General features: G+C 36.6%; 1 protein-coding gene across 1 annotated transcript; it reads left to right on the top strand.

Moving 5' to 3' along the window:
- The first annotated feature begins 986 nt into the window (after nt 1-986).
- slc2a3b (solute carrier family 2 member 3b) lies at nt 987-11,618 on the top strand. The gene is made up of 12 exons (XM_079894155.1): nt 987-1,267; nt 2,036-2,178; nt 6,264-6,365; nt 6,456-6,616; nt 6,716-6,956; nt 7,637-7,799; nt 8,792-8,979; nt 9,361-9,465; nt 9,647-9,751; nt 9,956-10,015; nt 10,133-10,333; nt 10,423-11,618. The coding sequence occupies exons 2-12, from the start codon at nt 2,155-2,157 to the stop codon at nt 10,678-10,680; spliced, it is 1,608 nt and encodes a 535-aa protein (XP_079750281.1). The 5' UTR covers nt 987-1,267; nt 2,036-2,154; the 3' UTR covers nt 10,681-11,618.
- Nucleotides 11,619-12,013: the final 395 nt, after the last annotated feature.

Below are 12,013 nucleotides of genomic sequence, written 5' to 3'. Positions count from 1 at the left end.
AAACCAAAAAAAAAAAAAAAATTGCAGGTTTATGCGCTAATTTTCAGAACGATATTGTAGGCTAGATAGTGTATGTCTATTTATAGCTACTGAAAAAGATTATCGAATATTTTAACACTTCATGGGAAACTTGACTTTTTTGTTTGTTACTGCAGCTTCGACTTCTTCACTTTAGTTTAATACATTAATACATTCATATCACATCTGTACAAGTCTATTCATGTTCCTTTCATGTCAGCGACAGATTAAGTAGGCTACATAGCCTAACTGAAGCGTGCAAAAACTTGACAGTTTGGATGCTGTAGGATAATGGTAAATTGACCCCTTCATTATACAGGTGTACGTTTTTAAACAAGTGATTGAAAATGGCAGGCTCGTGGAGAATTCGTCTTGAAGAATTCAGAGTGTAGGCTACTTCATACTAAAAGAAAACACCACAGTGGCATGATCTCAGTTCTCAAAATGTTTCCTGCAAGTTCCTGTTTGTCTGCCTCAACACAGTCAACTAGCGTTGCGTGTGTGTGCGCGCGCGCTATTAGGCTATGCATTATTACCTTGTATAAATTATACTTTCAAGTCATTTCCTATTGTATTTATTTCGTAATGACCATAAGACAATTTCACTGAACAAATGAAAGCTACCCTGAGCGTAGGCAACGAAACATTTGTTATCACTAGATCACACACTTTGTATGAAGTGCCAGCAAACCCCGCAAATTGTCCAATCTCGGAAGAGAGGACTACTTGTTTACAAACAAAAAAAGACGTAATTTTCTCACAGAAGCACTCACATGACAACAATAACGGTATTATTGTCAGACAGCAGGGTTTTTTCTGGTGGGATGTTGCGCTACAGAGGCGCGATTCAAGTCCAGTATTGTGACGATAACGCGCGAGTAACCAAATAAGGACATAAAATAGGGACGGGTCTCAAAGCATCATTGACTGCCTATCTAGATAAAGTTCTTAGGCTAGGTATCATAGGCACGTTCTGAGTGAGAGCAACTGCTCGCAACGATGCTCTAGTTTTTGAGATACGGACAGGATTTCCTGCGAAAGGATGTTACGTGAGTGACTAAAAATTAAGTTCTCGTTTAATCCTGTGACTCAAATATTACAGAAATAGGGGGAGCATGGCTGTGTGACGACAAAAATTGCAACGTGCTGGTGCTCATGTCTCACTCACCATAAAAACCCACGAGCTCGAGATCGTTTCATCACACACCAGCAAATACCTGTTCGACGCACGAGCTCTGCAAGCATAAACGTAAATATTGTTCTTTTACATTATCATTACATAGAAATATAACATACCATAAGTAGCACTGGAATGATCTTTTATTACAATATTGACTAAAATATTGCTTCATAACTATCTACACGTTATTTAAAATGTTGTTGCCTTAAATCTTTATTAAAATAACCCTCAAGTGAATTATATTATACTTTTTTGTTCACTTAAATGTATTACTGATGAAGAAAGTAGAGAAATGTGTTAGTTGAAATGACAGAAATTGCTGTGACAAGTAAAAGGGAATGAAATAAGGATGTTGTTTGTACAATTATGAAAACAAGTTGTATTAATATTATTATAAAATAAAATATAATACTGTGTTTGTATGAAATATATGATGTGTAAATGCAGCTATAACTTCATGTGCATAACAAGCAGGTCAAATGTATTTAATTAAGGAACTGCATGAAGCTGTTATAAACTAAAGCAAGATTGATTTTATTCACTGGTAGAATGTTTCAAATGTCAGAGTACAGGAATTTCACTGAAACTGAGTTAACCACATTTGAGCGATACAGAGAAGGATGATCTTGAGCTGACAGAAATGCCTCTTATATTTGACTTCCACATTTCTTTGCAATTCACATTGCACAATACTGATGCTCAACTGTCATCTCAACTCAGCAGACATCCGTTGTAGGAAATGAAATTTTTTGTGGTTGTTCTTTATGAAAACATAAAAGGTTCCATTCCTTCGCATTACTAAAAACAATTCTTTGTATTCTTTTTTTCCCACTGTAGAGACTTTTCCAAATACGGATTTGTGTTTACCCATATAAGTTTGGTTTAGCTGCAAGAAGAGGAAGAACAGACGACCTCTGTCTCAGTTGCCATAACTGGCTTTCGCAACGAATAGCAGAATGGAGAAGATGAAAGACAGTAAGGTAGAGTCTTTTTTTTCTGTCAGTGTCTTTATGTACAGAACAAGTTGTGATGTTTAGTTTTCTTCTTTATTCTTGTGAAAAAGAAGTGTGCTTAATTGTTTTGCACTTAACTTCAAATCTTAAAAGTAAAAAAAAGAGTACTTGCAGATAACATTAATGAACTAAATTGCCACTTAAGTGTACTTAAAGAGAGAACACTTTATTTTACAGTGCCCTTGTTACACGTTACATGTAGTATAGTAATAACTATAAATTATGCATAATTACATGCAACTAAGTCTAAACCAAACCTAAAAGTATAATTAGACTGTAACAAGGACACCTTAAAATTAAGTGTAACCTACTGTTTCTTAACACACTTAAGTACGCTTTTAGTATTTTTAATTATTGTTTAAATAATCTTTTGTCATGCTTTTAAAAAGTACATTTATTATTTTAGTTTACAAAGCAGCACACTTTAACCGTATTTCAAAGACAATAGAAGTACTTATGACATATAAAGATACTTAAGTCCCTCTTAAGTGGCTCAGAAAAGCCCTCTTAAGTTATGCTTATTGCATTTAATATGAATTTGAACTATAATACATTTTCATCTAATTGCATCTTTGCAATATTGAAGTATATTCTTATTTCCTTAAATATTCTTTTTCAAAATATGCTTTAAGTGTACTTCTTTTTCACAAGAGATTACATGCAGAAACTATGGTCTTTTATGTAATACAGTATTAACATCATCTGCTTATTTTATGACAATTTTGTAGTTCCTAAGCTAACATGTGTTTAGGCTACTATTTTTCATAATATGAGTCATAGTTTTTGGTACAGATAGATACCTCAATTCTAACCATGGTAATGGGGAGTCACCCATGTGGTTACTACATATTCACAGACACCGAAACTGTGCTTACCATGCAAGAACTGTAGTAAATGTTCAAGGGATGCCAATGGGCATCTGGGTTTGAAATGTTGTAATGTGTTTTTATTGTAGATATACTGTAGCTTGTTTTAATTGCCAGTAGCCTATGATTTATATACTGATTGTGTAATGTTTGTGTGTCACTAATGTGTTGCACTAGTAGGTTTAACTAGGTATTCTTTGATATGTCTGTTCAGGCTATTAGTGTGCAATTGATTTGATTCATCACCTAAATAAATATATGTCGTAGCTGTAGTGAGACATTTTTTGGCCTGCTTTGTCTTTGGAGGCTGTTTGGACCAAATCCCAACTGACTCTGATCCTAGATCTAATTAAGTGAATCATACTGGAATGTGTGAGACAATCTCGGATCAATTTCTTAGTTGGAATAACCGATAGGATTGCAGCATGTGAATTAAGAAACCGAGATGTGCAAAGCAGAACGATGAGGAGAAATGACTGTTCAGAGCAGGGTTTAGATGGCATGTTCAAACTTGAGCGAAATATGAACAACATTCTGACTGGCTCTTACTTGTTTCAGAATGGACTGACAGAATGGAAATTCCTAATCCAAGTGTGCAATTTTGCATCTACTGCAGGTTATTACAAAACTATTAAGTGAGTCACTGAATGTGATGATTTAATAAATAAGTACCGGTATGCATAATTAAGTTAAGGGAGACTGCGGGCACATGGTGGGATGTGAGGGTGCAAATGTGATCTGGTCTATCCTGATAAATAGAGATGAAAGATGCAGTGATGTCGTTATGAATTTCGAATTCGAATTCATTGTTTTCGGCTCCTCACAGATCACATGATGACACCCATATCCTTGTTCACTCCTCCAGAAGTCAGCCGCTGTTTGTGTGTGTGTGTGTGTGTGCATGTTTGGGTCTGTTTAAGTCTGTATCATAAAATCAGACTGGTTTGCACATGCAGAAGTTCCTGTGCTGAGGTTTTTTGCAACAGACATTTGCCAAATATTGCATGCAGTAGTGAGAAAGTTAATCAGTCCACTACAGATTACCATTTACTTCATGGAAAGCATCATTACAAATGACTTTACTCTAAAAGGCCCTACAAACCCATACAAATACAAATGTCACCCAATACACCCTATAGAACAGGCCATCAGATTATTGTTCTTTCTGACCCATTATTTGCTGCTGTACAGAAGTAATGCAGCTCACAATTAGCTTAGGTTGCTATTCATTTGACGCAAGAGGGAGGAACAGACATCAAGCTATAGAGTTTGAGAACAACGATTAGGAGAAAAATGACACCTAAGGACATATCCCAGTTATTATGTGAACTGATTTATGCAACTTTGTTGTTCCACTTTCATACATACTCTGGGAAATTACTGAAATTACTATTGTGTAATATGTGGTTATCAGGATTTGTGTGCAATTCAGAATTTGAGAATGATTTTTAGATTCCTTCCTCTCGAATTGAGGTAGCAAACAGGATGCAGAATCGCATTTTGAACTTGACTGTAATAAAGTATGATTAAAATAAATAGAAATTCATGGAATTTCACAGCTGCAATTTGTAACTAGGCTTTGAGAAAGACCTTTTTTAAGTTTTGATAAAAGTTTTAAAAGCATGAAGGTTTTTAGACAAACAGGATATTGAAGTAGTGTGTGATTATTGAGTGACGCCAGAGTGTGATTTAAAACTAAAGCCAAAAAAGTGAGAAAGACTCTTTTTCCTTTTTTGGTTAGGTTCAGTTACCCTTTAAAGCAGGAGTTATTATAATAACCCGATTTGCAAGGGACCCTTTTCAAAGCTATAAAGGCAGCTATATTTTCATGTATGAAGATAGATTTGAACTGAGAAAACTTTGGCCTTGTTTCACAGACAGGGCTTAGACTAAGCCAGGAGTAGGACTAAAGTTCAATTAGGCCATTTAAGTAGCTTTTATAAACGTGCCCTAGAAAAAGAAAAAAGAAAACATTACTGGTGTGCATCTTGAGACAAAACAATGGCACTGACATATTTTAGGATATGTCAGTGGAAGTTGCTTTCATTTAAAACCGCTCAAACATGCATTTTAGTCTGTGTCATGAAAAAACAGAAGGAGGCTGTCTAAACAATTTAATAATTTATTGATAATGTTTTCTGTGTTTTTGGCTGCAGAGATTAAGTAGTGGATGCGCCTAGCTGCCTATATGGACGTTTCATATGGATTATTAGCCTACATAATATGAGAATATTTATTTTCCAGTTGAATTGGTTCATTTAAAAGATAGATATCTCAAGCTTTCTATAGATATATTTCTCATGTCTGTGAGTTTTGGTTCGTTTTGTGACTTGACCAAGACCATGACGGCAGAAAGCGCATACTAATTGTTTTCATTATTTTACAAAAGCACAATGTTTTTTTTGTTATTGTGAGTTTACAGAAATAAAAGTAGACCCTTTAAAGTTTGGAGTATTTTAAGTCAAATCAAAGTGATGGCGCCGGCGCCTGTATGTCATGCAGTAAGCGTCTCTCCACACAAACACTTATGTGTCTAATAATAGCGCACATTTATCTAGGTTTACATTAAAGCGAGTGGACTGATTAAGTTGCTACTACTTACATGTTTCAAGTGAGAAGCCATATTTGAGGTCGATGAATGATAGGCAAATGTTTGGATTTCCTGCCGTTAATGATCTGTCCATCACAGATTGTGTGACTTTGCCACTTCCTGTGGAGGTTTTTTTTTCTGTGACTAACAGACTAATCTACACATATATATATATATATTGAGAGTAAACAAAAGAAACAGGTTGTCAATACAATCAAATAATTAATCTCATGGTTTCCAATCAGTCTTTAGAAAGCAGAATAAAACAGTAATAATGTAAAAATTTGTATATTTTATATTTAATATATTCAATAATTTATTATTATTATTTATATTATTATATTTTCTCTGAGCCCTTTCTGAACATTGAAGAGAAACAAAACAGTCAACTAAATGGAAAATTATAATGCTAAAAAAAACAACCTGTGCTGCAGAACTATTTGACATAACCGAGAAAGTGCAAGAAATTGAGAAAGAAGAAATAGGACAGGTTTTGTGCACATTTTGAGACTTTGTTGGGTCACAGTTACTTCTTTTATCTTTACTCATGTCATTTTCTGCACGTCACAGTATGTGTATTCCTTCTTTTTGTTTAGGGGAAGCAGGTGACATGCTACCTGGTGCTCTGCGTGTCCACGGCCGTCATCGGCTCGCTGCAGTTCGGCTTCAACACAGGAGTCATCAACGCACCCGATCAGGTAAATGTTTCATTAAATGAGTAGCATTTTAGACTTAAAAAAAACAACGCTTCATCACTTACTTCTGACTGTCTCTCTGTTGATGATCAGAAAGTGAAGAACTTCATCAGAAACGTGACTCTGGTGCGCACTGGAGAGCCCATGGAGGAATCCACACTCACAACAGTGTGGAGTGTCGCAGTTTCCATCTTCAATGCTGGCGGCATGATCGGATCTCTTAGTGTTGGCGCTCTGGTTGACAAGCTTGGGAGGTGAGAAAAGAGTGACCAAATTCAAAATCACACAATTTATTTGGACATAAAACAAATATAAAAGATCTTCTTGTTTCATCTCCAAAATTCTCTTTACAGACGGAAATCAATGCTGCTGTCCAACATCCTGGCTCTGATTGGTGGAGGCCTGATGGGTTTATCCAGCATTTTCACCTCCCATGAGTTGGTGATATTGGGCCGTCTGGTGATTGGTGTGTTCTGTGGTATGTGTACAGGACTGACACCCATGTATGTGGGTGAAATTTCTCCAACGGCACTGCGAGGGGCTTTTGGCACCCTTCACCAGCTCGGGGTGGTCATCGGCATCCTGGTTGCACAGGTTAGATTTTCCTATGGATGAATGTAAATAAGAGATTAAAGGGATCACTCAAAAATGAAGATTAAACTAACCCAAATCTCATTCAAAACCCATATGATTTTTTGCTTGCAATAATAACACCAAAGCTTCCATGCTGAAAAAAGATTCAAAAGCACCATAAAAGTATAGTAACATTGGTCTATACAACTTAAGTATAGTCCTCTGAAGTCATATGATAGCCTTGTGCAACGGACAGGTAGAAATTGAAGACATTATTCCCTAAAAATCTTGACATCTCCTCAGCACATTCAGTGGTGATGTCAGATTTGTAAAGAACTGATTCTTTTGAGTCAGATATTTTCAATGAGTTCATTCACATCACAAAACTGGTCTGAATGATTTGTTCATGAATTGAATTGGTTCGGTTCACAAGTTCACTGACTCATTCACTAATTTCAGTCAATGATAACAAATTACTATCCTTTTCTCATAAAATGATATTGTATGGCTTCAGAAGATATTTGGATAATTTTTATGATGGTTTTGGGTCCTTTTTGAAACTCGAAAGCTTCAATCCATATTCATTGTATTCTTCCTTTAGAAGAAAGGAAGTCGTCTGATTTTTGAACATACTGATTATACACTTAAAAAGTCAAATGCAAATAGTTATAAATGGGTCTTCTTTGTGGATTTTATGGTAGATCTTAGGTCTGGAGTCATTGCTGGGGTCTCAGTCTTTGTGGCCGCTGCTGCTGGCTCTGACGACGCTGCCTGCAGTGGTACAGAGTGTTATGCTGATCTTCTGCCCAGAGAGCCCTCGATACCTGCTGATCAGTCTCAACCAGGAGGATGAGGCACGCCAAGGTGAGACTGCTCAGGACTGAAAAAAAAGTCTTTAGAAGCATCTCATTTGGATCTAGAAAGAGCAGGAGACATGCGCAACACACCATTTAGCACTGCCTGAGCAAATTAAAGGGATAGTTCACTTTGAAATTAAATTTTGGTATGTTTTAGCTTACCTCAAGGGCATCCAAGATGTAGGTGTCTTTGTTTCCGCAGTAGTTTCAATTTTGATATTTTTAGGTCAAACCGTTCTTGTCTGTAGGTCGTATAATGCAGGTCTATGGTCACTATCCGAAAGAGCATGCACAGAGAAGTCCAAATTAAACAATTCCCCATCGTAAGTACACATTGATGGCCTAAGACACGAAACGAGCGGTTTGTGTGAGAAAACGAACAGTATCTATATCGTTTTTACCTCTTGTACACAACCACATCCAAGTGATCTGAGGGCGCGCGCGCTTCCGGCGCTTTCTTGTTTTTTTTTACGGCGGATCGCAAACAAATATGTGCATTACCGCCACCTATTTCAGAAATGGACCATTGACACTTTCTTATACTTCTTATGTTGGTTGATAGGTTAAAGAAGTATAGGAAAGTGTCAATGGTCCATTTCTGAGATAGGTGGCGGTAATGCACATATTTGTTTGCGACCCGCCATAAAAAAAAAAAAAACAAGAAGAAGAAGAAGAACGATATAAATACTGTTCGTTTTCTCACACAAACCGCTCGTTTCGTGTCTTAGGCCATCAATGTGTACTTACGATGGGGAATTGTTTAATTTGGACTTCTCTGTGCATGCTCTTTCAGATAGTGACCATAGACCTGCATTATACGACTTACAGACAAGAACGGTTTGACCTAAAAATATCAAAATTGAAACTACTGCGGAAACAAAGACACCTACATCTTGGATGCCCTTGAGGTAAGCTAAAACATACCAAAGTGAACTATCCCTTTAAGTGTATTTACTCTTCCACACTGACTATGTTGATCTTTCTCTCTTCTGCCCTCAGTGCTGACACGCCTTCGTGGGCATTCAGATGTGGAGGATGACATTCGTGAGATGAAGGAAGAGGCCATGAAGATGTCCATGGAGAAGAAGGTTTCTATTCCAGAGTTGTTCCGTAACTCCGCCTACAGACAGCCCATTATTATCGCCATAATCCTGCAGCTGTCCCAGCAACTGTCCGGCATCAACGCTGTGAGTCTCCACACTTCCCCCCACCAGTTACATAAAAAGTTTACATAATGATCTTTGATTAGCACATCCTGTTAAACATTTTAAACATAAACCTAAAAACTTTAGTGCTTACAACAAGAGAAACAATTTGCCAATGAGAAGAAAAATAAAGTTAACATTCTCTATAACAAGTCATACACAAATGTATCTTCTTTTAATAATGTTCAGATATTTATTTTACCTGAAAACGAGACAAAAATTCTGATTAATGAATGTTTGTTTGCAGTGTTTGTCACTTTGTCAATTTGTAAGGATTCCTTCCATATTTTCCCCTTGTCAACTCCCAGTATTGACATGAACTGTTCTAAATGTTAAATAGCTGCGTTTCTGTACATTTTCCAGGTAATTTATTACTCAACAGAGATCTTCAGAAATGCAGGTATCACTGGGCCAGTCTTTGCCACCATTGGAATGGGTGCAGTCAACACCATCTTCACTGTCATCTCTGTGAGTTTACACAGCTGAGCTAATATACTCACATAAACAAACATTTGAAAAGAACTGTACTGTAGGTAAACAGATGTCACCACCCTTGAATTTGCAATGTCATGCCCTTATATCCGATCAAATACTTTTGTGAGGGTGTACTAAAGAACAGTGTTGATGTTCCCACTGCTTTTCTCAACAGCTCTTCCTGGTGGAGAGGGCAGGGAGAAGAACACTTCATATGATCGGACTGGCTGGAATGGCTGTCTGTGTTCTGCTCATGACTATTTCTCTTAAACTTGCTGCGGTGAGTATCAAACTTAAACGGTGAGTTTTGATATACAATATATAATTAAATATATATGATCATTAATGGGCCTATATGATAAACTACTGATCTTCAGAAGTGTATGGGATGGATTTAACAAGGGATTCATTCAATTAAATATTAGAGAATAGAGACATAACATTTTTATTCATTTTTAAATTCATTCTCTTTTCTGATTTATAGAAGCCTGGAGATAATATACTTCAGAATGGCACTGCTATCTACGAATCTGCATCTGAAGGGGTCAGTGTGTGATCTTACTAATGAACGCCAACTTATATTTATGTGAGATTTCATTCACTGAAGTGTATCATTGCTCTTTTTTTTCTCTCTACAAATGATTCAATTTCCGGCTAGCAGGGAATTTCAGCAATCAGCGTTCTGGCCATTCTGGCAGTTTTTGGATTTGTGGCCAGTTTTGAGATGGGACCAGGACCGATCCCATGGTTCATAGTGGCAGAGTTATTTTCTCAGGGTCCACGTCCGGCAGCCATTGCTGTGGCGGGATGCTGCAACTGGACCGCCAGTTTAATTGTCGGACTGTCTTTCCTACCACTAATGGTGAGAACCTTGTCACAGAATTCAGCAGTATTACATTTTTCATGGACACAAGAGCTAAACGCATTATTATGACCTTGCTTCCTTTCCAGACACTGTGCGGCCCTTATGTGTTTATCATATTCTTCATCCTCCTCATCATCTTCTTCGTGTTTACCTACTTCCGGGTTCCCGAGACCAAAGGCCGGACGTTTGAGGACATTTCCAGTGGATTTTCCAATGCCGCAGGCTCCAATGCTGTCAACTACACGTCTGCAGAGGGTGCCATTTCTCTGCCAGTGTCCCCGTCATCAGAGAAGTTTCAGATGACTGAGCTGGCTGGACAGGAGAAAAGTGGAACAAACCTATAGAGAAAACCCATAATCTACACAAGACTGACACCCTAAATGGAGTCCTACAGTGGACAATAGAGAACAGATGCAGCTAAATAATGGGCATTATTTCAAAGGAAATAGCTAGGATGGTACTGAAAGCCTTTTATAATTGGCAATATAGTCATTATGAGCAAATAAGTGTTACATGTGGTTGCAGCGGCCTTTTGATAAATTGAATGTTTAGTCAGATATAGAGTTGAGTTGCATTTTTAAGACAACTTATGTGTGAGCACTAAGCACTTGTCCATAATCATGTGGAATATTAAACTTATTACTATGACTTATATTTAAATAGTTATTTAACAAATTTCTCATATTGCCCAAAGACTTAAATCAGACTGAATTTACGCACTAATCAGATTCACTGATGGCCTTTTAATACTTGTCCTGTTGTGCTGTTATGACTACTATTCAGTTCATGAGCATATGGTCTTTTGTGCAAAGGAGCTCACATGTTCAGTGTCAAAATTTTGATTAGTGACCTACAGACAGAATCTAAAATAGATTTATCAGTGTTTAAATGGTGTTATTCATCCCTGAAGTATTTCTCATGACGGTTGTCACTAGGCCTGACTGAATGAACACTACTGACACAGGATCATATTAAAGTTAATCATGACAGCCCAGCAATCACAAGAACACATTATTGTTTAACATGTACTTATGTGCATCTCATATTTTCAGTTTTTAGACCCCTTTTGTTGGGTAGTTAATATTGTTTACTGTAAGTATTGGTCAACTGTGTAAATATAAATTTTGTATTTTTGTTTTGTTTGTTTGTTTACATTTATTACTGCATTTTTTTGCACTCTGACTGCATGATTGAGATGTCTGGATATTTACCAATATGAGTGTTTTATATTTATATATTTTATTATATTTATAGCTTATTAAATAAAATTAATTTTGTTACCAAAACGTGATGTTTTTACATTGTTTTACCTTTGCTTATATATGAGTATTTTTAATACACAGCACTTGGAAGCTTATTTTGTGAGAGTGACCAGATCATTCCCACATGATTTGATTTTACTCGCATTTGTGACTGTTTGCATCACAGGAACTCTGTACATATTTGTTGAGATAGGCTAACGGTCATGTGTCACAACATGCATCCTTGTCATGAGACATTGTATCATCCAGAAAAGTCACATATTAATATTTTTTTATTTGTAAGTCAATCATGAGATAGTTTACTGTAATCTAATAATAGCGTCTGATTTACTTTTAAGGGAGGCTATTCAAATGTGTTTTAGAGCGCTATGTAAAAGCTTTGTTCAAAATTAACAAAATATAAATGAGTTAATAA

This window comes from Squalius cephalus (assembly GCF_949319135.1).
Source record: "Squalius cephalus genome assembly, chromosome: 15".
Classification (NCBI taxonomy): domain Eukaryota; kingdom Metazoa; phylum Chordata; class Actinopteri; order Cypriniformes; family Leuciscidae; genus Squalius; species Squalius cephalus.
This window is presented reverse-complemented; position numbering and strand designations above follow the sequence as displayed.